At 38.0% G+C, this 26,171-nt stretch overlaps 1 protein-coding gene across 1 annotated transcript in view; it reads left to right on the forward strand.

The window, feature by feature from the left end:
- Nucleotides 1-26,171, forward strand: part of STAU2 (staufen double-stranded RNA binding protein 2) — a 317,711-nt gene that overhangs the window by 112,126 nt on the left and 179,414 nt on the right. Inside the window, exons 8-11 of the mRNA XM_054595602.1 lie at nt 2,835-2,994; nt 4,224-4,331; nt 6,597-6,809; nt 21,535-21,672. Of these exons, the coding sequence (XP_054451577.1) occupies nt 2,835-2,994; nt 4,224-4,331; nt 6,597-6,809; nt 21,535-21,672 (619 nt within the window). The remainder of the gene's footprint in view (nt 1-2,834; nt 2,995-4,223; nt 4,332-6,596; nt 6,810-21,534; nt 21,673-26,171) is intronic.

Genomic DNA, 26,171 nt, shown 5'->3' on the forward strand with positions numbered 1-26,171 from the left:
TTTCCACCTTTGACACTGCTGATTGTCTCCCTGACGTTGTGTTGTTTCTTTTCTAACTTGGACCTGCTTTCATCTCCTTCACTGCCGTCTATTGTTTCCCCTGCCTTTTGATCACAGGCATTAATCAGAGCCCATTCTCAGGCTCTTTCTCTTGGTTCCTTTTCACGTCCCTTTTCCAGGTGCTTATCCACTCACACGGTTTCAATTAGTGTCTCCCACATCTGCATTGCTGACCTACACTCTCATCTTTCACTTTCAGTAAACCTTCACTGATTAGTCCCACCTGCCTGCTGATTTATACATGATGGGCTGGCTCTGGCCAGCTGATTTCAGGTTGAATATAGAACTCTGCTACTTGGATGTCCACTAGTCATCTAAAACTCAGTAGGACATCGATTGGACTTCTTTTTGCTTGGAAACAGACATCTTTCAGCACTGCAGTGATTTTGTACTTAATTTTTCAGCATTTTTATAAATGTACCATTCCATCAAAATCGATCCTCCGAATTTTACTAATTTATTGGACTTGACCTGTGAGTGCATTTGACACAATTCGACCCCCCTTGCTTCTCCGTGCTAGACTTTCCAACTTAGTTTCTAGGAAGGACACCCTGTTTGCCTGGATTTCCTATTACTCCCTCCCACACAGCTCTAACTGTCTTGTGGCTTTAAATTCCATTGATATATTGAAGATTCCCAAATTTTATTACCACCTTGGTCCTCTTTCCTGGAGTCCAGACTCATAAATCCAGCTGTCCACTTGACATCCCCGTGTGGATATCTAAGAGGGCTAATTCCACATCTTCAAACCAGAGCTGCTGACATCTGCCCTCCAACAAACCCCTTTCTTATGCGGTCCTCACCAGCTCCCATATATGGTACCCCATCTTCCAGGTGCTCAGGTCAGAAACCCTGGGTCATGCTCGACTCCACTCCTCTTTCATACCCAGTTCTTGGGTAAACCCTGTCTCTCCACTTCTGAAATTCACCTAGCATCCTCTACTTTTTGTTACTTCCTCTGCTGTCCTTCTTGTTCAGCCTGCTGTTGCCTTTCCCTTGTTACTGTTCCAGCTTCCTAATAGACCTCCTGGCTTCTATCCTCATTCCTTATAGTCTTTTCTCAATGCAGTAGTCCTTGAGAAATGTAAGTCATATCATGTCACTTCTCTACTCCAAACCTTCTAGTGGCTGGCCATTTCATTCAGTAAAAGTCAGATCCTTACAGTGATTTCTAACAAGCACCCTACGGAACTCTGGCCACCTCTTTTTATCTCCTGGCTTTCCTTTCCTTACTCCCTTGACTCAGAGCAGATGGGCCTCCTCTGAGCTGCCTGACTGCAGAGCACACTGCTGCCTTAGGGCTTTTTCACTTGACATTTTCTCTCCTTCAATTGCATTGTCCCCAAATCTGCATGGTTTCCTTCTTCACTTCTCTAAGCTCTTTATACAGTTACCGTCTTCTCAGTGAGACCCTCCCTGGCTACCCCATCCAAAACCCACCTCTAGGACACTTCTGAACCTTGACCTCTTTTATTATTTAACAGATGTCTCTAACATAGGATGTTCTACATATTTGCCTTATTGTCTGTCTTCCCCACCATAATGTGTATTTTTGTTCATTGTCATGTTTCCCTATCATATAGAAGGTGCTCCATAAATAATTGTTCAGTTAACGGATTTTATTGCACAGCACCTTAATTTTTCTTCTTAATTTCTTCTTAATGGGTTTGTTCTTCTTACATCCACTTTTATCCTCTCATGTCTGTATCACTGCAGCGTTCTAGTCATGCTTCTCTACCTCAGCCACGTTCAACTCAAACCTGCTAAAAATTTTACCTTAAATACATTTTATTATTATATTTTATACCTAAGAATTGGTTTGAATGCATTATTCTTTTTTATGTTGAATCTGATCTCATTTCTTTGCAAATCACTTACCACTTTGGAGGTATTACTTCCTCTCTCTGCCTCACCTATTTCATAGCTCTCTTCTGCTAAAAGCAGTTATCTCTGTGTTGTCGCCCAAATGGCCTTGCTCATCTCCATCCTCTGGGCTGGCTCCCCATCCTTCGGCGCCAGACCATTTGGCTCACTTCCATCAAACTCTGTCTGAAAACTTGAAGTTAAAACTTTATTAGGGTTAATAAGAGGGCATATTACATTATGAGGAGAGGATCCAAAAATCCTGGAATTCGTTTATAAAAAATTTTGTCTTTATTCTTACATGTTTAAACTTCTGTCACCTTCAAAGTACTCTCCATTTGATGCAATACACCTATCGAGATGTTTTTTCCACTGCTCAAAACAGTTTTTGAACTCGTCAACTTTGATGCCTTTTAGTGTTTCTGCCATTTTTTATTTCACCTATTTCACATCAGCAAAACATTTCCCTCTGAGGACTTTTTTTCATCCAGGGAAACAAACAAAAGTTGCTTGGGGCAAGATCAGGTAAATAGGGAAGGTGGGGCACATAGGTCATGCGGTTTCTGGTCAAAAACTGCAACACTCAGCGTGATGTGGGCAGGTGCACTTGTAAATCACCCATCATGAAGTGGGCAAATGCATTGAAAGAGTCTTCAAAAAAAAAATTCTCTGAAGCTTAAGGTAGCCTCTCACAACAACACCAGTTGGTGCACCGATACAGATGGGTTCCTAGAACACTCACCTAGTGGGGGAAGCCTTTGCTACAAGGGGACCACCCTCCAGAAGATAATTCTGTTTTGTTTTGCTTTTTTACGAAACTGGAAGATAATTTCAGTTTTAAACAAATCTTAATTAAGGATTATAGAGTGATTTTATTGAACTAACATAAATATTTTATTCTCTTATTTTAGGTATCATTGCCCAATGCCTAAGATCTTTTACGTTCAGCTGACTGTAGGAAATAATGAATTTTTTGGGGAAGGGAAGACTCGACAAGCTGCTAGACACAACGCTGCCATGAAAGCCCTCCAAGCACTACAGAATGAGCCCCTTCCAGAAAAATCTCCTCAGGTGTGGTGCTGCTGCATGTGACAAGTCTCTTTCTGTAGGTCCTCAGTGAGATGATTGAAAAAACAAAGAGATGTATTTTTACAAATAGAAGAAATTATTTGTTCCAATAGGGAAAAAAAAAACGAGAGTGGTGCTCTACTCTGATTTGCTTCTCAGGTTACCTGTCTACTGTACTAGACGTGTGTTCCTGCCAGGAGGACCTTGCCTTTGAGAACTTTGGTTTGCCTATGGAGCACACTCCCCAGGCAGCTCAGGATTTTGGAATGTGTACAAGTATGAGAAAAAACATTTCTTTACCTTGCATTTAATGTTGCATTTTTTTAACATGAATTATATTGTGTTGATCTGGAATAGAGGAATTTAAAGTGGATGAGATCTTTATAGATTTTTCCAGTTGTACTAAATTTTTACAAATGAGGATATTGAGGTTATTCCTGAGTAATTTCACCCATTCTCATGGCTTTAGATGCTTTTGCTTTTGACTTCAAAATAGTATCTCCAGCTCAGGCATATCTTAGAAGTCCTCTTCTTTTTTGAGTTCCCCACTTAGTTATTTCAAACCATATAGTTCATGCTCTACAGTTTTCCAAACCTGTTGTTTCTCTGCCCCTGAGGTTGACCTTGGTTAATAACACACTTAGGTTTTTTTCTCCTGTACACATTCACTAGGATGTTTATCTGTTTTCCCACTACATCATAAGCCTCCTGACAGAAGGAATACTCTATGTCTATTACTTATGCTATGTTCAGCATATCTGAGGTCCTCCCTCCAGAAATATGTGTTAAATAAGTAAGTGAGTTGGTACCAGGGCCAGACCCAGAGCTCCAGAATCCTGGTTTGCCTCCTGTACTCTTTCTACAGGTTAGTTTTCATAGAAGATTAAATATCATGTTATAGCACCAGTGGAGCTACCGTGTGTGTGTGTATGTGTGTGTGTGTGGCAGGAGGGAATAGAGATTTCTAGAGAACTGGATAAACTCGAATTAGTGTATGGTTGAGTAAAAGGTTATCACACTTAGCATTTATTCTTCTATTTTGAGGGGAAAACAATGCTAAAAACCAAATAACGAAGAGCCTCATATCAAAGTGTTTGGCTGCTCTGGTTACCTCAGAATCCACAGGATCCAGTCTGTGGTTTTCTGTATCTCATTATAGTTTCTTTTAGGCTATATGCAAAGTTTGTTACAAAGCGTAGATTCAGTGTCATCCTATTTTTTTTGTGATTTAGAATGGTGAATCTGGAAAAGAAATGGATGACGACAAAGATGCAAATAAATCTGAGATCAGCTTGGTGTTTGAAATTGCTCTGAAGCGAAATATGCCCGTCAGTTTTGAGGTATGTGCTTAGTAGAGACCTTCTAACCCTCCTACTCCGGTTCCTCAGTAACTTAAATAAGCCAACAAATAATAAAATTAACTGGTATATTAGTATCCTGAAAGAGTTAACGTGCTTCTTTATGTTCACATTCTGTCATGAAATGATATAGGCCCTGGGAAGAACAGAACTTATTATTATTATTAATTTTTATTAAATTTATTGGGGTAACATTGGTTAACAGGATCGTATAGGTTTCAAGTGTACGTTTCTACGATACAAGATCTGTATGTTGTACTGTGTGCCCACCACCTGAAGTCAGTCCATCTTCATCAGCGTGTATTAGGTCCCCTCCATCCCCCACCACCCTCTTCCCTCTGTCAACCAGTACACTGTTGTCTGTTCACAAGTTTCAGTTTTATATCCCACATATAAGTGAAATCATATGGTAGAACTTATTATAATGTCATTGATTCCTGATGATCTCTGTGGCTTTTCAGTATTAAATCATCTGTATGTATGATATTTCAATTTTCATCATAAAATGTATTTTCTGAATGTGAATTAATTTGTAATACTTTAGAGAATTTGGTGTTTTTAATAGGATCAAATGGAAAATATCCAAGGTAATGTTTAGTGACACATATGTATTAATAGCAATATTTTTGTATTTGGCAAAATATGTTAAAATTTTACAAAGCCACTAAGTAAGCAACTATCTACTTTGCAAGTATCAGGAGATAAATATGTCACAAAATATTTACAATATAGTATGAAATTTAAGAGAGGAAAAAATTTTAATTATTATAATTAAAAAGAAGTTCTTGCTTTTTCAACTCAAATATCTGGAGAATAGGCAAAACCCGGGAAATAAGCTGAATGATCATAGAGTATCCTCCTTCAAATTCTTCACCTTCCACAAAGCTCTCACATTTAGCTCACTGGCAGGATCAACTGATCTTGGCTAAGAATCTGTTTGCTTTCTCCTTAGACACAATTCCAACAAATTGGGTTGTCTCATGTCAGCCTGTAGCAGATTAAAAGCAGCAAAATGAGGAAGGCAGGGACAGGATGTACTTGATACCTTATTAGGTCCAGCAAGAACTGATAGGGATGGTATGGGAAACCAATCAAAGTAATTGCATGTACACAAAAACTATTGGATTTGGGGCTTCTAAAGGCTACAATGAATAGGAACAGTTTTATCAGTCTTAGAAGACCTTGGCGGCATCAATATATATTTAGAATTTTTGATGTTCAAATGGTGATCTAATGTCAGTAGTGTTTTTTTAAAAAAATTTAGGAGGATGTCCAGGAAAGTGGTTAAAGTAAACAATTTTGGTATTTCAACTAGTAATACTTCAAAAGCATGCTTATCATTAAATTCCTTATCCTTCACATTGTTGAATTCTTGAGCTATTGTTGTTTTTTTGTTTTCCTACTGGTGTCCAAAAAGACAAACTTTTAATATAATGTTAAAATTATATTAAATATGTTAAATAGTTTACCCTTTAAATAGGGCATCTTTTATAGATCAGAATTTTGGAAGAGTCTAACGTTTTGAGTACTCAGGTTTAGAATGTATGTTTCCTTGACAAATTATCTTAGTTTCAAAGAGCACATTAATACTGGGTTTGGGAATATTCAGAGCTGACAGATTCATAATCCATTACTCTAGAAAGCTAGGTATTTCTATGGCGTATCTCCTTACCTTTTTAAGATCATGTCACAGAGAGTCAACATTCCTTTTTATAAAATAGCCTTTGAGCTCTATATGTAGGTTAGTTTCCACCCACCAACTGTTTTTGAGTGGCTTCCTCATGCAGGATGCCTGATGGCTTGTAGAACTCCAGTAAGCCATGGTCCTCATCCTCCAGTAACTTACTCATCCAGAGGAGAAAATGAAAAATGTACAAATTATCATTCTTGATGTCCTCTGCACCTAATCTAATGTGGTATGTTTTATATTCTTAGTTTTCTGTTCCATAACAAATGGGTAACCATAGAATTGACTGTTTTAAACTAGTAAAAAACAATTTTGAACATGCATTGAATATGTTTATTTAGATTTCTGTCCTTCTAACTTTAGTTTCTTAAGCATGATAAGTATCACAATTGAGTATTCCTTATTTAATACTTTTATAATAGCTTTATTTAAAAAATCTACAATTTTGGCATAATTCTTAGTTTTGGTTTTGATTATGATATAAACATTAAAAAAGATCAAACTGTAAGAGCACATTTAAGTACCTGTATGTTATTTAATATTGTATTTATATTTTGTAGGTTATTAAAGAAAGTGGACCACCACATATGAAAAGCTTTGTTACTCGGGTGTCAGTGGGAGAGTTCTCTGCAGAAGGAGAGGGAAATAGCAAAAAACTTTCCAAGAAGCGTGCTGCAACCACTGTCTTACAGGAGCTTAAGAAACTTCCACCTCTCCCTGTGGTTGAAAAACCAAAACTATTTTTTAAAAAACGCCCTAAAACAATAGTCAAAGTAAGTATGTGCTTGTGAACGTCAGTAAGTTTTACTGTGCAAGCATTGTGGTAACTATAGATAGAAGTTTTTCCATTGGGCAGGCATCTAAACCTATGGATTCTCTACAGTCCCAGAACCAGGGTTGTACGCGTGACTATGAATCAATAACAATTCCATTTTGCTTTTTAGACATTTGTGTATCTGTCTTTGTTCATCAGATAATACCTTACATACTTAGAGGGTTTTCTGGCTTAAAAAAAAACAACCACTTTCTTGTTCATGATCACCTTTAGCATAGAATACTTGAGTATAAAATACTTTTTCATTCATGATCACCATTAGTATAATTCTCATCATGACTGTGTAAGGTAGAGGGTGTTACCCTTCATTTTACAATTAGGTTTTATGTAACACATTTAAAGCATTTGCTCACTTCTGTTCAGCTGTTGCGTGGAGCAGCCTGAACTACTCTTTAACGCAATGTTCTTTCTGCACACCACACTGCTATATAGTGTCTTCTTAGCATATCTGAAATAGTTATAGGATACAGGGTAGAAATCATGAAGAATGCTGAACCTGTGGCAGCGGCGGTGGCAGCAGCAGCAGCAGCAGCAGCAGCAGCAGCAGCAGCTAGTGAATGTGAAGCACCCTGTGTGTGGGACTTAGTTCCAGACTCTGAGTGCTTTATCAGCTTATCCTTATGGCAGCCCTGGAGGCAAATGCTGGTATTTTGTTTGCATTCTTTCACCCCTGTGTGCCTTGCCAAAGAAGGATACAGAACACACAGCTTTTCCAGATGACTCTTTTTTTTATTGGATCAAATTTTATTTACATTAATTAGAAAAGGGAGGCAAAAGTCAGAGAAATAAGATGAATTGGCACTAGGTACAGGACAGTGCCCGTGAGTGTTCAGTATATGTAAATGGAACTTGAGTTCTGTTTGCAGAGGAAGGCTGCATTTTCCAGCATGTCAGTAGCCCGCTCAGCATCCCTCATTTAGCAGCCTCCTTCTGATTAGGCTCTACAAATCAAGGATTGCAGAAAAGAAAGAAATCATATCTTTCATGAACTTCTTTTGTTTAACTCCTCCAGCAGCATGTTGTAGATATTTCTATGGGTTTTATACCTTTATACCTTTGCTTTATTTAAAGGTGTATTTACCTAAATATCTACAAAAATACTTGTTCTTTTTCATGAGTACTGAGAAGATGCAGTTTATGTGCTCCATGAGATAGTATTCTACATTCTATGTAGGGTAGACTAAAAACAAATGCCATGCAGATCCCCTCATCCTGAGTCCCGGCGGTCCCAAGGAGGACTGGCTTGCTTTCATCTGCTCTTACCACAGTTGGGGAGGATGCGGCTGTTAAGAACATGACCTTTGGAGTGAGTTTTGAGTGTGTCTCCACATGGCCTGAGCAAGTTACCTAACTTTTTTTATCTTATATTTCCTCATTTATAAAGTAGGAATAATAATTGAACTTGCTTTACAGTACAGTTATAAGGATGAACTGAAATTATACACAGGATGCACTAGTAATTATTATTAAGTATTTACTAATAATACAAATAATAAGTACCCAATAAATATTAACTATTGTTATTTTTTCCCTAATTCTGTCTCTTCACATTTTATATGTATGTGAATATATCCATGGTCTGTTTTCTTAAATCTTTTTATGTATAAAATTTGTAGGTTATCCATGATAGAAGAACAGTGCTTTATGTCAGAATGGTAACACAGTAACTTTTATCTAATTTATTCAACTAAATCTAATCTTAACAATAGTAAATCATTAAGCTATAAAAGATCTATACATTTTTATCATAGGGTATAAATATAACTCTTGTTAATTTTAACTATAGCTGTTAAAAGCAAAATTATCATTTGAATACTATTCCTCAGAGAGGGCAGAAACATTTTGAATTCTCAAAATTATTTGCTATTAACTCTAGTATATAAGCATATTATTCCAGAATTGTCTTCCTGTCCACTGTTTGGATCTGAGCTTAAACTTACCCATTTCGGGAAGTCTTCTCCGACTTTCCCCAGCCCCAGATTAGGTTAGCCCCTGCATTTTTTCTTAGATACATCACACTTGAAATTACTTGTACCATGTCTTTCTTATGTTAAAATAAAGTCTATAGGTACCCTCTGAAATGTAAGGTTATTTTGAGAAAGCAGCGTGTATACAATGAATTGGAATCTTGATAATTGCAAGTATGATCATACCATATAGAGGGCCAATAAATAGATGGGTCATTTTGGAAGAGTATCTTGGTTTTCAGCATTTTTGTCGCTTCCCTATATGTCTTATACACTAGGGTCTACAGTTCTTTATATGCAATAGAAGTAGAGAAAATATCTGTTGATGATTTGCCTTGAAATTTTTTATATTTTTAAGTATATTTTATTAATTATGCTATTACAGTTGTCCCATTTTTTTCTCCTCTTTATACCCCTCTGCCCTGCACCCCCCACACTTCCACCAGCTTTTCCCCCTATTTAGTTCATGTCCATGGGTCGTACTTTGTTCTTTGGCTTCTCCATTTCCTATACTATTAAAAAAATAATTGTCACATTGTTTCATTTGATCCTCTCAATAACTCTGTGATGTAGGTATCATCCCAGTTTTACAGATGCGGCCCTTGGTGTTTAAGAAACTAACCCAACGTTACATAGCAGAGTCATGGTTCAGGTCTAGTCATTTGACTTAAATGCGCATTTGAAACTGATTGATTGTGAACTCCTTGTGGATTTACCCTGTAGAGTTAAAAACATAAGACTCCACGATGACGTCTTGGGTTTATATTGTTTTTAATCTTCTATAATAAGATGAGATGGCAAAGAAGGCTTTCTGGTAAAATTTTCCAGGCACAACTGTTACAAGATTGTTCTTACTGGTTTGTAGAGTGATAATCTAAGAGCTGATATCCAAGCAGTAACTTAATTGTCAAGGGTGTGAGTAGTTAATCAGTCAAGGGGAGAAACTAATCAATCGTAGTGTTCTCAAAACTCCATTATTATCCAGTTGGATTTATGCTTTGGTCCTTTGTCTTTGGAATCTGTGTCAACAACAATACCTTTGGCACTTAAGACATTCTTATGAAAGAAGCAAATTAAACAGGAAGAGAGGCAACATGGCATGGAAGTTTATTTATTTGAACATCTTCATGAACTAGGCATACCTCTACTAACACCAGACTCAAAATCTTCCCTTTACCTCTTCATCGGTATTCAATCTGACATAAACTGTTGCCTCTATTTGTCTTTTCTCATAGGTCCTTTTTTAATTCCTTTATAATTTATTTGATTTTTATTGTTTGGTATGTTAATAGAAAGGGAAACCAGAATTTTATCAACAATAAAAATTTCCCTTTTCTCTCTTCTTCCCTCCCACCTAACTGTTGCAGTTCTGACATTCTCGTTTCCTCTCTTACTCTCTCCCTAGGCTCACATTTCATGCTTCTCAGGCTTTAGTCGAGTTTTTTCTGGGGATCATTCCCACATACTCTTCTGTGCTGTCCCCTACCTCTTGGATATCTTCACTTAATATTTCACAGGCACCTCAAACTCCATGTCCAGAACTTGTCATATTCCCTTCTAAATGGCTTTCTCCCCCTGTGTTCCTTATTGCAGAGCCTGGAACTATCATCCAGCTGCTGAAACAGAAACCTGGGAGTCTTTCCTTCCTTTTCTCTTACCCCTTATATCCAATCAGTCATCAAGACCTATTGATTCCATCACTTCAGTATTTCTTAATTTGGTCCATTTCTTTCCATTCTTCTGCTACCCTTGTGGTCCAACTCAAAACCATCTCTCACCTGAACTATTACAGTTGGTTTAAAATTGGCCTTCCTACAAGTACTCTTGATGTCAAGTGGTCTTTTAAAGTGGTATCTTTTAGAGATATTGATCAGATCATGCCATGCCTCTGCTTAAAATATTTTAGTGATTTTTCTCTTGCTCTTTGGATAAAGTCCAAAGTCCTAAACATAATTTAAAAGACCTTTCAGTATCTGACCTGGACTCCATACCTGCAGCATCAAACTAGATGCGGTGGAGACACAAGTTTCCAGGAAGAGCTAAGACTGTATAGTGGCTCTCACATAAGTTTAGTGTCACCAGTGTCATCTGTAACATAGTGATCATCCTTGTCTCTGATAGCTTTTTAGGATAAATTTTCAAGGAAATAAAATTATGATCATATGATACTTGCAAACCTTCATTTCTAGGAATAATATATGAAGAAAGTTAGTTTACATGCAGAAAGAATACTGAAAAAGGTGTTTTTGTTTTTAAACCTTTTCATATATATATTTTAATCCTCACCTGAGGTTATGTTCATTGGTTTGAGAGAGGGAGAGAGCATTGATGTTAGAAACATTGATCAGTTGCCTCCTGTACTCGCCCCATCTGGGGATCGAACCCGCAACTAGGTATATGCCCTCAGTAGGGATTATAACCTGCAGCTCTTTGGTGTATGGGATGATGCTCCAATCAACTAAGCCACTTGGCCATGGTTGTTTTTAAACCCTTCAAGAAAGAGCTAATATATAAACTTTAAAAAATTAAAAAAATAAGCTTTATTCATAAACATCCTGTATAAAGTTAAAAGAGTGACTTCTAAATGGTTTATGTAGAATTTGTATGTAAGTTAAAAAGCATCTTAAATAACAGTAAAACCCACCACCTAATTGGAATATAGGACATTTTTTTATAGGGTAGAAGCTTTCTGTATGTCCTTCTCTGTCACATCCTGTCCACCTCCCATAGGTAACCACCACCATTACTTTTGTGTTTATTTAACATTTTCTTATTTTACACTTTTACTACATGTTCACTTTTTTGAAAGGTCGTATTTGATTAGATTTTAAAACTGTTTTATTGAGGTGTAATTGATATATAGTGAACTGTACATAAAGTGTACTCTTTGATATGTTTTGATATATGAGGTCTATCTGGAAAAAGTCCAGCCGTTTTTAATATAAGGAGAACAGTTTGCATGACATCAGTGTTACCTGGCAGTCAAGGAAAGTAGACTGGAATGCTCATGTGTGATCCATGAGAACTTCACTGTAATAGTCCATTGAGGGACACCATTTACTGAGCATGTGTATTGTGTGGCCATCACATTCACAATGACTGAGCAAGTAGAACAATGAATCTACATCAAATTTTGTGTTAAGCTTGAACATTCCTCTGTGGAAACTATTCAGGTGATTCCAGAAAGCCATAGCTATGGGCAACTGGTGACTGGCAACTTCATCACGACAACACACCTGGTCATGTATCATGTCTGATGGGCAGAGTTTTTTGGTGAAACATCAAATTACCCAGGTAACTCAGCCCCCACCATAGCCCAGATTTGACGCCCTGTGACTTTGGGCTTTTTCCAAAATTAAAATCACCTTTGAAAGGAAAGAGATTTCAGACCATTGATGAGATTCAGGAAAATACAACGGGGAAGCTGATTGCAATTGGAACTGTGTGAGGTCCCAAGGTGTCTTCTTGAAGGGGACTGAGGGTCATTGTCCTGGGTACAGTATTTCTTGTCTGTTTTATCTTCTTCAATAAATGTTTCTATTTTTTATACTACACGACTGGATACTTTCCGGACAGACCTCATATGTATACACTTGTGAACCTATGACCACAATCAAGATAATAAACCTATCCATTGTTCCCAAGTATGTCCCTACGCCCCTTGGTAATTTCCCCACCCTCAGTTCCCAAGCAAACACTTTTTTTTAGTTAGCTTCTTTCACTCAGCATAATCATTTTGAGATTCATTCATATTGTTGCATGTACCAGTGGTTGGTTCTATTTTATTGCTAAATAGTGTTCTGTTGTATAGATATACCATAATTTGTTTATCCATTCTCCCCAGGTAGATATTTGGGATGCTTTTAATTTGGGGCTATTGCAAACAAAGTTGCCATGAACACTTATGTATATGTTTTATGGACATATGCTTTCATGTCTTGTGGGCAAATACTTATGAGTGGAAAGGCTTGGTCATTTAGTAGGTATACAGTGTTTTAAGAAACTGCCAATAAATTTTCATAGGGATTATCTTATTTTACATTCTCATCAACCATGTGTGTGATTCTCATTGCTGCACATCCTTCCTAACATGTATAGTCTTAAATTTCAGTCGTTCAAATACTTGTGTTTTGGTGTCTCATTGTGGTTTGATTTTACATTTCTCTAGTGACTAATGACATGAGCATTTTTTATGTGTTTAGTAGCACGTGAGGCCTGATGAAGTGTGTTCAAATCTTTTGCACGCCTAAAAATTTTTGGTTGCCCATTTTAAATAATAAATTTAATATTGAACTTTGAGAAGTCTTTATATCTTCTGAGTACAAGTTCTTTATCAGATACATAGTTGGCAAATATTTTCTCTAAGCCTGTGACTGGTCTTTTCAAAGAACAGAAGTTAATAATTTTGAATACGTCCAATTTATTCTTGTTATATTTTTTTATGGAATGTGATTTTTGGTGTTGTATCTAAGCAATTGTCATGCAACCAAGTCACAAAAATTTCCCCTGTATCTTTTTCTGGAAATTTTAGTTTTAGATATTATATTTAAGTCTATGAGCCATTTTGAGGTAATTTTTGAAAATGGTATGAAATATGGATTAAAATTAATTTTTTTAATATGAATATCCACTTGTTCTAGTACCATTGGTTGAAAAGACTACCCTTTATCCACTGAATTGCTTTTCCACCTTTGTCAAAAATCAATTGACCATATATCTATTTCTGGATGCTGTTCTGTTTCTTTTTTTTTTTCTTTTTATTTTTTTTGCAATTTTTTAAAAATTTATTTACTTTTTAAATACATTTGTCTCTGCCTCCCCCCCACCTCTTTCCCTTGCCCCCTCCCACCTTCCCTCCCTCAGCTCTTCCCCTTTGGTTTTGTCCATGAGTCCTTGCTATATGTTCCTTGACTTTCCCCTTCCCTTCCCTTTCCCTGCCCCCCCCCCCCTTCCCTCTTGTCTCTGTTGATTTCTTTTCCTTTCAGTGTTGCTGGTCATATTTTTCTTGCATCTTTGCATTGTTGGTTAGGATCCGCTTATAGGTGAGATCATATAGTATTTGTCTTTCGCCCCCTGGCTTATTTCACTTAGCATGATGCTCTCCAGGTCCATCCATGCTGTCGCGAAGTTTAGTAGTTCTTTTTTTCCTTCTGCTGCGTAGTATTCCATTGTGTATATGTACCATAATTTTCTAATCCATCATCTACCGATGGGCATTTAGGTTGCTTCCAACACTTGGCTATTGTAAATTGTGCTGCTATGAACATTGGGGTGCATAGGTTCTTTTGTATTGGCGTTTTGGTGTTCTCAGGGTATAGTCCCAGCAGGGGAATCCCTGGATCAAAAGGCAGTTCCATTTTCAGCTTTCTGAGGAAATTCCACACTGCTTTCCATAGTGGCTGCACCAGTCTGCATTCCCACCAACAGTGGACTAGAGTTCCCTTTTCTCCACAGCCTCGCCAGCACCTGTTGTTTGTGGATCTGTTTATGATGGCCATTCTGACCGGTGTGAGGTGGTACCTCATGGTGGTTTTGATCTGCATTTCTCTGATGGCTAGTGATGCGGAGCATCCTTTCAAATGCCTCTGGGCCCTCTGTATCTCCTTCTTGGAAAAGCATCTGCCCAGGTCCTTTGCCCATTTTTTGATTGGATCGTTTGTCTTCTTGGAGTAGAGTCGAGTGATTTTTTATATATCTTGGAGATCACCTCTATCTGATGTATCATTAGCAAATATATTTTCCCATACGGTTGGCTCCCTTTTCATTTTGCTGATGTTTTCTTTTGCCGTGCAGAAGCTTCTTATTTTGATGAGGTCCCACTTGGTTATTCTTTCCTTTATGTCCCTTGCTTTAGGAGACATATCAGTGAAAAAATGGCTGCGTGGGATATCTGAGAGTTTCCTGCCAATGTTCTTCTCTAGGACTTTGATGGTGTTGCGACTTATATTTAAGTCTTTTATCCATCTTGAGTTTATTTTTGTGTATGGTGTCAGCTGATGATCCAATTTCAATTTTTTGGATGTAGCCATCCAGCTCTCTCAACACCATTTGCTGAAGAGGCTGTTATTGCTCCATTTTATGCTTCTGCCCCCTTTGTCAAATATTAGATGCCCATAGAGACCTGGGCTTATTTCTGGGCTTTCTATTCTGTTCCACTGGTCTATGGGTCTGTTCTTGTGCCAGTACCAGATTGTTTTGAGTATGGTGGCTTTGTAGTAGAGTTTGATGTCCGGTATTGTGATCCCTTCTACTTTGTGTTTCTTTCTCAAAATTGCTGCGGCTATTCGGGGTCATTTATGGTTCCATTTAAATTTTTGAAATGTCTGTTCTATTTCTGTGAAATACATCATTGGTATCTTAATAGGGATTGCGTTGAATCTATAAATTGTTTTGGGTAGTATGGACATTTTGAGGATATTAATTCTTCCAATCCATGAGCACGGTATATGCTTCCATTTATTTGTGTCTTCCTTAATTTCTTTTTTCAATGTTGTATAGTTTTCTGCATACAGGTCTTTTGTGTCTTTGGTTAAATTTATCCCTAGGTACTTTATCTTTTTTCGTGCTATATCGAATGGTATATTTTTCCTGATTTCTTCTTCTTCTATTGCATTGCTGGTGTACAAAAACGCCTTTGATTTCTGAATGTTGACTTTGTATCCTGCTGTTTTGCCAAATTCACTTATTAGGTTGAGGAGTTTTTTGGTAGAGTCTACAGGGTTCTCTATGTACACTATCATGTCATCTGCAAACAATGATAGCTTTACTTCCTCCTTTCCTATTTGGATGCCTTTTATCTCTTTCTCTTGTCTGACCGCTGTGGCTACGACTTCCAATACGATGTTGAAAAGAAGCGGTGAGAGCGGACATCCTTGTCGTGTTCCCGATCTTAGTGGGAAAGCTTTCAGTTTTTGCCCATTAAGTATGATATTAGCTGGAGGTTTTTCATATATGGCCTTTATTACGTTGAGGAATGCCCCATTTGTTCCCATTTTGCTGAGTGTTTTGATCATAAATGGGTGCTGTACCTTATCAAATGCTTTTTCTGCATCTATCGAGATCATCATGTGGTTTTTGTCTTTTCTTTTATTTATGTGATGTATCACGTTTACTGATTTGTGTATATTGAACGATCCCTGCATGCCTGGGATGAATCCCACTTAATCGTGGTGGATAATCTTTTTAATGTATTGCTGGATGCGGTTTGCCAATATTTATTGAGGATTTTAGCATCTATGTTCATCAGCAAAATTGGCCTGTAGTTTTCTTTCTTTGTAGTGTCTTTATCTGGTTTTGGGATCAGGGTGATGCTGGCCTCATAGAAGGAGTCTGGGAGTCTTCCCTCCTCTTGGATTTTTTGGAGTAGTCTGAGAAGGACAGGGGTGAGCTCTTCCTTAAATGTTTTGTAAAATTCTCCTGTGAAACCGTCCGGCCCTGGGCTTTTGTGTGCTGGGAGTTTCTTGATTACTGCTTCAATTTCCCCAGCTGTTATCGGTCTGTTCAAGCTTTCTGTTTCTTCCTCCTTCAGTGTTGGAAGAGTATACTTTTCTAAAAATTTGTCCATTTCATCAAGATTTTCAAATTTCTTGGCATATAATTGTTCATAATAGTTTCTGATGATCCTTTGTATTTCTGTGATATCAGTTGTTATTTCTCCTCTTTCATTTCTGATATTATTAATTTGGGTCCTCTCCCTTTTTTTCTTGATGAGTCTGCTTAAAGGCTTGTCAGTTTTATTTATCTTTTCAAAGAACCAGCTTCTGGATTGGCTGATGCTTTAAATTGTTCTTTTTGTCTCTATGTCATTCAGTTCTGCTCTAATCTTGACTATTTCCTTCCTTCTCCTTGCTCTGGGATGTATTTGTTGTTGTTTCTCCAGTTCTTGAAGTAGTAGTGTTAGTCTCTTATTTGAATTGTTTGTATCTTTTTTAGGTAAGCCTGTATTGCTATGAACTTCCTTCTCAGGGCTGCCTTTGCTGTGTCCCATAGGTTTTGGACAGTTGTCTGTTCATTTTCGTTTGTTTCCAGAAATTTTTTGATTTCTTCTCTTATCTCATTATTGACCCATTCATTGTTTAATAGTGTACTGTTCAGTCTCCATGAGTTTGCAAGTTTTTGAAGTTTCTCTTTGAGGTTGATTTCGAGTTTCAAGGCCTTGTGGTCTGAGAAAAAGTTTGGTATTCTTTCAATTTTCCTGAATTTGCTGAGGCTTGCTTTGTGTCCTATCATGTGGCCTATCTTTGAAAAACTGCCATGAGCATTTGAAAAGAATGTGTATTTTTCTTCTTTGGGATGTAAGGTTCTATACATGTCAGTTAAGTCTCTTTGATTCAGTGTGTCATTCAGCGCCACGATACGTTTATTAATGTTTTGTTTGGAAGATCTGTCCATTTTTGACAGTGGGGTGTTGAAATCCCCTACTATCAGTGTGTTGCTGTCTATATCTTTTTTGAAGTCATCCAACAATTTCCTTATAGACTTGGGGGCTCCTATATTGGGAGCATATAAGTTTACAATGTTGATGTCTTCTTGATAGATTCTTCCTTTAAGTATGATAAAGTGCCCCTCTGGGTCTCTCTTTATGGCCTTTGTTTTGAAATCTACTTTGTCTGATACAAGTATGGCAACACCAGCCTTTTTCTCATGTCCATTTGCTTGCAATATTATTTTCCATCCCTTTACTTTCAATCTGTGTTGGTCTTTTGCTCTGAGGTGGGTCTCTTGTAGGCAGCATATGTGTGGGTCATGTTTTCTTATCCATTCAGCTACCCTGTGTCTTTTGATTGGGGCATTGAGTCCATTCACATTGAGAGATATGACTGATAGAAACTTACTCATCTTTTCTCTTTGTACATGTGTTCCTCTCTGTCTCATTCTTTTCCTTCATCTGCTTAAACCAGTCCCCTTAGCATATCTTGGAGTGCTGGTTTGGTAGAGATGTATTCTTTTAGCTTTCTTTTGTCTGGGAAACTCCGTATTTCTCCTTTTTTAATGGAGAGCCTAGCTGGGTAGAGCAGCCTTGGCTGTAGGCCCTTGCTTTTCATGGCTTGGAATATTTGTTGCCATTCCCTTCTGGCTTGTAGTGTTTCTGTTGAGAAGTCAGCTCCTAGGCGTATCGGGGACCCCTTGTATGTTACTTTCTCCTTCTCCCTTGCTGCCCTGAGGATTCTCTCTTTGTCTTTGACATTTGCTATTTTAATGATGATGTGTCTTGGAGTGGACCTCTTTGAGTCCCTCTTGAGTGGGGTCCTCTGTGCCTCCTGGATCCATGAGAGCCTTTCTCTCCTCAAATTTGGGGAATTTTCCATCATTACTTTTTCGAGGAGGTTCTCTATCCCTTGCTCCTCTTCTTCTCCTTCTGGTATCCTTATTATACGTATATTATTGCGTTTCAGGTTGTCCTGCATTTGCCTAAATGCCTCTTCATTCTTTTTGAGCCGTTTTTCCATTTTTTGTTCTTTCTGGGAGCTTTTTTCTACCTTGTCCTCCATCTCACTGATTCGATCCTCGGCTTCATCCAGCCTGCTTTGGATTCCTTCTGCTGTGTTCTTCAATTCAGAAATGGTATTCTTCATATCCTCTTGTGTCTTCTTGATAGTTTCTATGTCCTTTTCCAGGCTGATATAGTTTGCTGTAAGATCCTGATAGTTTCTCTGCAGTTTCTCATAGTTATCTTTGAGCTGGCTGAGCTCATTGAGCTTCTTAGAACCATTGTTTTGAATTCCATATCTGATAGTTCCCTTGCCTCTATTTCATTTAGCTCTCTCTGTGGGGAGTCCCCTTTTCCACTCATTTGAGGGGAACTTCTTTTTCTTCCCATTTTTGTGAGAGTCTGTTAAGTATTTTTGTCCTTTACTTTTCTTTCTGGGCTTGCCTCTGATGATGTCAGTTGTTGACCCTATAGGGCCTTGGGTTGTTTGTTTGAGCCTTTCAGGAGTCTCAAATGCCTATGTCTGACTCCTGCTTGGAGCAGCTCTGTGACCCCTTCAGTCAGGGCTGGGCTATTTTTTGGGATCTCTCTGCACTCTCACGCGGGCTCCTTGAGCGCGTTCCCAGCGTGGCAGGGTCCCCCACCTGCCTGGGCTCGCATGTGCTTACCCCAGACCAGGGGGCTTATTCGCGACCTCGCGTACTCATCTGGCCTCCCTGGCACGCGAGCTTCACGGCACTGGTCAGTTTATGGTCTTCTATTGTGTGTTTTCCCCGCTTTTGGCTCTTTGGGTGCGTTGCTTGCCCTCGCCAAATGGGGACTACGGAAATGGGAGGAAATCAGCTCTAGGACTCTCCGGTTAATCCTGTTTCTGGTCTCTCCTCCAGGGACTCTGGGCAGCTCTACTTATTTTGTGGGCCGCTCCGCAATCGCGGCGGGTAGGTCAGTTTACGCCTGCCCTTGCCCTTCTGTGCACTCCCTCGCAGGCCATATGGGTGCCAGTCTGTGTGAGGCCTTGCCGGCAGGTGCAAGCTTTCGCCAGCCCGCGTGGGTCACACACACGCTCGCCAACCCTCGCCGGTCACTTGGCGCAAGTGTGCGCTCCTGCTCTGGGTGTTTTTGGGGGTGTCTATGTTTGCTTTTCAGCTTTTTGCTCTTTGGGGGTGTGGCCTCTTCCCGCGCAATGGAGACTAGGGCAAGGAGAAGGAGTCGGGACTCCCCGGTTCCTCCTCTCGTTCTGTCCCCAACACCTCCATCTCCAGTCTCTTCTCAAGGCTCTCCCGGCCAGTCTGCACTCAGCCCCGTAGCTCACACGCGTACAAGCTGTGTGCGGAGCGCACAAAAGGCAGGTTAATTGATTCCCTTATGCCTGAGCGAGATGGTAGCTGCAGAGTGGGAAGTGCGTTATCACCCGGGCTCCACCGGCCACCGTGTCAGTTCTCTTCACAAAGTTTTCCTCACCATTCTTTTCCCAGGCACCAGCCCACCCTGCTGCCGCTTCTGCCCAGCGATCAAGGAGGGTGGCTGCTGCTGCAGTTTTTGCGTTTACCCTTTAAATGTCTTTTTGCATCGCCAGCCACCTGTCTCTGGCAGAGAGCACCCCTAAGCTTTTTGGGGTTGCGTTTTGTCTGTATTTTCTCGGCTTTAGCTGCTGTAGTTTAGGGGTTCCTGTTTATGATTCAGACCCCGTTCTTCTCGGAGGGAGCTAACTGGCCCTTTCAATGTCCCTCTGGTGCCAGTGCCCGTGCGCACCCAGCCCACCCTCTCGAGCCTCCACCGCAATTCTCACCCGTTGGGATGTGTGAGAGTAGAATCCACTGTCCGCGGCACCAAGGCTCCTCTCCCACTATCGCTCCACTGCTTTCCAGGTGATTACTCCATTATTTAGTTGCAATTCCAGTTTGGTTTTGGGAGGAGGTCAGCGTGACTCCCTTTCACTCCTCCGCCATCTTTCCAATCTCTGTTCTGTTTCATTGGTCTTTGTCTTTATGCCAATGGTACACATACTCTCTGGATTACCATAGTTTTATATTGAACTTGAAATCAGATAGTTTGATTCCCCCAACTTTGTCCTTTTTTTCAGAGTTGTTTGGGTTATTTGTCCTTTCCATTTCCACATGAATTTTAGCATTTGCTTATTAATTATTATGAAAAAAAACCTGTTGGGATCTTGATTGGGAATGAAATAACTTGATAGATCATTTTGAAGAAAATTAACATATTAACAATAGTGAGTCTTCTGACTCAGGAGCATGTTTCTCCATTTAATGAGATCTTATGTAATTTTAGCGTTGTTTGGGTTTTACATAAATTACATCATACTATATGTATTCTCTGCTTGCTTTACTTAACGCCTTTTTTTTCCTGGAATTCATTCATCTTGATGCTTGTAGCAATACTTTTTCATTTTCACTGACTGTGCCATTCCATTGTATGAATGTACTATAATTTATCTATTCTTCTTTTGATGAATGTCTAGGTTGCTTTCTGTTTTTTTTCTATTTCAAATAATGTAGTTATGGATATTCCTGAACATATGATATAGCACATGTGGGTAACAGTTTTCTAGGATATATACATGATAATGATTAGGCTTCTAGGGGATACATGTACCATCTTTGGCTTTACTAGACATTGTCACATTGTTTTCTGTTTTATATTACTATTAGCTCTGTATAAGTGTCTGTTACTCCTTGTCCTTACCAAGCGGGACTGTCAGGTTTCTTAATTTTGCTAAATTGATAGGTGTGAAGTAGTATCTCATTGTATCTTTAATATGCATTTTCTGAGTCCTAATGAGATTATCTTTTCATATGCTTTTTACCTGATAAATATCTGTTCATGTCTTTTGCCCATTTTTCTTTTAGATTGTATTTTTCTTTATGCTTTTTAGAAGTTTTAAAAAATATATTTTGGATACTGGATTTATCTTTTTTAGTTATATGTATTGCAAATATCTCTTTTCATGGCTTGTCTTCTATTCTTTTGGTGTTTTTTGATGAACAGATGTATGAAGTAGCTATACCGAAGAATTTAAAAGCAGAATAGTTGACCCAGTTTATCAGTAATACCTCTGAGCCCTAAGTCCCATACAAGCTTTAGTTTCAGATCTGTTTTATGCTTTTCCTCCATAAATCTTTACAAATGTCTCTCATTTATCTTCCCCAGTCACAGTTTTGGGGTGTAGGGAGGAGAGAACCAGTTTAGGGATCCAATAACAAGTTTTACAAGCATGTTTTGAAATTTTTTCTTACATTGTTCTTTAGGCTGGACCAGAATATGGTCAAGGAATGAACCCCATTAGCCGCCTGGCTCAAATTCAACAGGCGAAAAAGGAGAAGGAGCCAGACTATGTTTTGCTTTCAGAGAGAGGAATGCCTCGACGTCGGGAATTCGTGATGCAGGTATTTCTAACTTTTATATGAGAAGAGGTTTTTAGCTATTGAAAAAAATCTAGAAATCCATACATTGGAATAGAGATATGGAGGAAAGGCCGACTATGAATTGATAGCAGAAAGTAACACTATCTACCCTTAGAGAATTTATTCCCTTCCGGCTTTGGTTAAAACATTCAAGTGTCAAGAACATGTTAAAATAGACAGAAGAATTTTGAAGGGACTGAGTTCACACAGGTTATTTAGCCCAGAGTTTATCATTTAGAAGGCTTGTCTCTGTCTTACTGTGTTACAATGTGCAGCCAGAGTCTATTAACTACTGGGACTAGGAGACAGATGGAATTAGAAACAAAATTGAGAAGGGTGGATATAAATGAAACAGGTCCAAGAGTATGAATTTTGGGTGTTCAGGAAAATTTGGAAAAGAGAGCCTGCTATCTCCCTAAATGTGCTGAGGACTGACGGACTCAGAGTTGCTGAGAATTGCAACTGCGGTGTTGTGCAGCCAAGAAAATTGGAGCATGGTTGAGAGTGGATTGGCAGATGGGCGGGCACTGGCAATGAGGTGGGCCACCTGAGATGCCATCCTTCTTTCACATCCCATCTGTGCTTCACCAGTTGCCAGCTCAAGCCCCTGTGTTGAAGGAACATGTAATTTTTATTATGAAAATTTCAAACATAGCCAAAGGTAGATACATTTAATAGTATACTCTAAAGAAGAGTGTAATGGCATGTTGGGCAGAATATGCCCATCATTCAGACACAATGTTTCAGATTTTTTACCACACTTGCTTCAGCTGTTAATTTTTCTTTCCTCCCTCCCTCCTTCCTTCCCTCCCCCCTTCTTTTCCTAAAGTACTTCAAAGCTGATTTCTAACTGTTATTTCAACCTGCATATTATTTAGTGTGTATCTCTAAAAAAAGTAAGTTTTTCTTACATTTTCTTACATTAGGCCTGATTCATATAATAATCAGTGTATACTTAAATTATCCTTATTGTTTCCAAACTGTTTTTGTTATAATTGGCTTGTCAGAGAAACTTTTTCCAGTCGAACCCATGGATCTTTAATATAATCCAGTTAAAATGACCAGATATTTATTAAGTAGTGATCATATAGGAAGGAGAAATTTTGATACTCAAGCATGATCTTTCATGTTGATGAACTTTTCGTGCACATCTAAATTATGCTTTCCTTCCTAATTTTTAATCTTTATTCTTTATCTCACAGTATCTAGAACAGTGGTCTGTATCGAATAAGACCTTAATAAACCTTTGATGTATATTTGCTGCCTGCATTCCTGCCTGATTGAGAGCTAGTATATTTGACTTTTATTAGAGATGCAAACTTAAGGTGTAGTCACAGATGAAACACTGTTGGGAACCTAGACATCCACAGAGGGCACTTCGTCTGTGGTTAGTAAGCCATTATGTTCTAGATGTCATTAGGACTCCGAACAGTGTTGTTCCAGTATCTTCACCTTGTTAAAATATATGCACCAGTTTTTTCTTTTTACATTCTTAGATTTGAGGAATTCTAGAAGATATTCTTTGACCTCCAAAGCTTGAAGAAAAAAATTACCTAAATTTTAGATATGTATTGGGAATAAAAACTAGCTTTGATGTTATTAACAATTCTTTTTCTTTGGGGAATATTGAATGCCCCTTTTGAAAGAGGAATTTAGAGTACCTTACGCCAGCTTCCATTTTATGGGTATTTATAAACATCCTAGTCAAATGGGAACATTTGACTTGTACTTTTACATGCTTTCACACTGAATTCATATTGTTTTTTCCCCCTTCTGGAAGCCCCTGTGGATTCATTACTGTATTGCAGCAAGTTTATCAAAGTAAAGGCTTTTGCATAAACTACTTAAGCAATGTTATCATTTGTTAAAATTGAACATGGAAGTAAAATGTCTAGAGATGATATGCTAATATTTATCACCAAAATGTAAATTTGTGTGTTGTAAACTGTATGCAGTTATTTGTATTGATTGCTAGATAAAAGAAAATCTCTGATGACATTATTTACACATTAGTTCCAGAGCAAATTTCTTAAAGGTTTTTATTTTTTTAGACATAAATTTTTTGAAAATGAAATGAAAATATTAACTAAATTAAAATGGAAATGAAAAATGAAATGTTAAATAAATGAAAAATGTTAATTAAATTAAGTTGCATATCAGCACACTGTGTCATTATATATCATATAATGTTAATTTTTCTACTTGTGATTATGGTCTCTTAAGTTTTTAAAAATACATAAAGCAAATTTCATCAATTTTATTATGGAATTGGTGGACAATACTAAATTAAATGTTTGGTAAATGCTATTTCAGAACATTTTGTTAGGTTTTTGAGTTCTTGATTTATTTAAATTATTTTTGAAAACAATGTGTAGTCTGAAATTTATTGCAAGCAAAATTAAACTTCTTTGCAGAAAAATTAACATTTTAATATCAAAATCTTATTTATAATAGTTAAAAATGTGTGAGGTTTCTGGGAAGATGACTTACAAGGTTTATTACATACTTGCTTGACTTTTGTATATAAGTATTTTTTTTAAGTGACTGCTGTTAGCACAGAATCAGAGTCCTTCAGCACAGCAGTCTTTTAAAATTTTACTTTTTATTAAAAATTTTTTTAATTTAATTTTTTATAGTAGTCAATACTAATAAATAACTTAGGGTAGCTGCTCACAAACTATTGAACCATGCCTCTGTAAGAACTTGTGTAAGACAAGGGGTGGGTGGATGGGAAACATGATTCTGGAAGCATCTGTTCTAGAGGTAAGTCTTGAAGGAATCAGAATGGGTCAGGTGGAAAGCTAGCAGATAAAGATGCACAGCGAGTGACTGAGGTGGGAGCCGCTTGGCCAAGAGCAGGACCTGGAGCCAAAGGGCTTGGGCGTGGGTAGGTAAGTGAGGTGAAGGGATGAACCAGTGGAAAAAGTGAACCAGAGTGAGTTCTGTGTTCACAGCATGTGAAAACAGATGAAACATTTTTGCCTCTCAGTGATCTTTTGCTTCCATTTACTCTGGCTGGTCTTTTGACACTCAGAGCAAGAGAGGAAGCTTCTGATGTAGCAGGCCTAATTTTTTAGCTAGCAAGCATTCCAGCAGCAACACAAAGGCTTTCCAAAGCTGGGAACAAACCAAGCACTGGAAAAAACACTGGGTAGCAGAGGCTGGCTCCAGCCAGGGACTCAAGCACATTATATCTGCGGCCTGTTGTGTTCAGGTCAGGTGCAGACCCACACAGACGTGAGAGGTGGTAGGTGTTCACCTGGTTCCAAGAATCTGCCATGAACACTATAGACCAGTGTTTCTGAGTGAGGCCCATAGGTTACTGCTGATTTGTCATAATGTGGTAGGTTCTGGTATCAGAAGAAAAAGCAATGAATATTTCAAAACCACTGCACAGATTTGAACTGTGAGATTTGTGATAGTTACAGAAATTTTATAATGAATATATTTTCAATGTTACATATACTATGAGAACTATAGCTCATCTTGGCTAAAATTCTGGTAAAAAGTGCCATTTCTTTGACATATAGCTTGTACATTGTTCATATTTAAATTTTTTTTCTCCTCTGTATTATATATCCCTAGTTCCTTAAAAGTAGTTGGTTCACTGAAGCTTAAAAGTAGTGATGGAAATAGTACCACAAAACTCTAAATAATGATGTAAGATTCAATGGCAAACAGTACACAAGTGAGTACCAGAGGGGAATCTGTGTGTTCTGAGACAAATGAAATAGCCAGTAAAAGCCACAAAGGAAAAATAGGGGTAGAAGTATTATGCTCTATATCTGGGAACTGGGTTTAGTTGTTCCACATACCCATTCATTGCTAGTAGTCAGTATATTGTCTTTGTGAAATTTTATTAATGTGGCAAGAAGTTATCGAAGGTTTCTAGCTTTTTTTTAAACAGAGCGCCATGACATCTGATAAAATGTTCCACATTTTCAGATATAGATTGCCTGTTCACCTCTCTTGCTCATTTTCCTATTGACTTTTTTAAAAATTGACTTATAAGAATCCACTGTATATTGTGTAATGTCTTTTGCACTTAATGTGGCATTTCAAATATGTTCTCTTATGGACCTTCTTTCCTTTTAATGATGCTTTTTGAGGAACAGAAATCAATTTTCATGCAGTCAAATTTACCTGTCTTTGCTCTTATATTAGCTTTATAATAAAATATAGATACCCAGAAGAATAAGTGCCCTACCTTGTACTTCCTCAAAAGGTCTTAGCTGGTCTTCATACTTTGCATTTCCATGTACATTTTGGAATCAGCTTGTGAAATATTGTTTGTAAAAATATGTGTGAGATTTTGATTGACTTTATAAGTCAATTTGATGAGAATTGGCATTGTTATAATATTGAGTCTACAATACATGAACACGGCATATCTCTATTAGGTTTATCTTAATTTTTCTCAGTGCTTAGTTTTCTGTGTAAAGGTATTTTATTTTAATTTATTGTAAATGATATCTTTTAAT

This window comes from Pteronotus mesoamericanus, unplaced genomic scaffold (assembly GCF_021234165.1).
Source record: "Pteronotus mesoamericanus isolate MK-2021 breed Mesoamerican mustached bat unplaced genomic scaffold, CSHL_Meso_final scaffold_54, whole genome shotgun sequence".
Classification (NCBI taxonomy): Eukaryota; Metazoa; Chordata; class Mammalia; order Chiroptera; family Mormoopidae; genus Pteronotus; species Pteronotus mesoamericanus.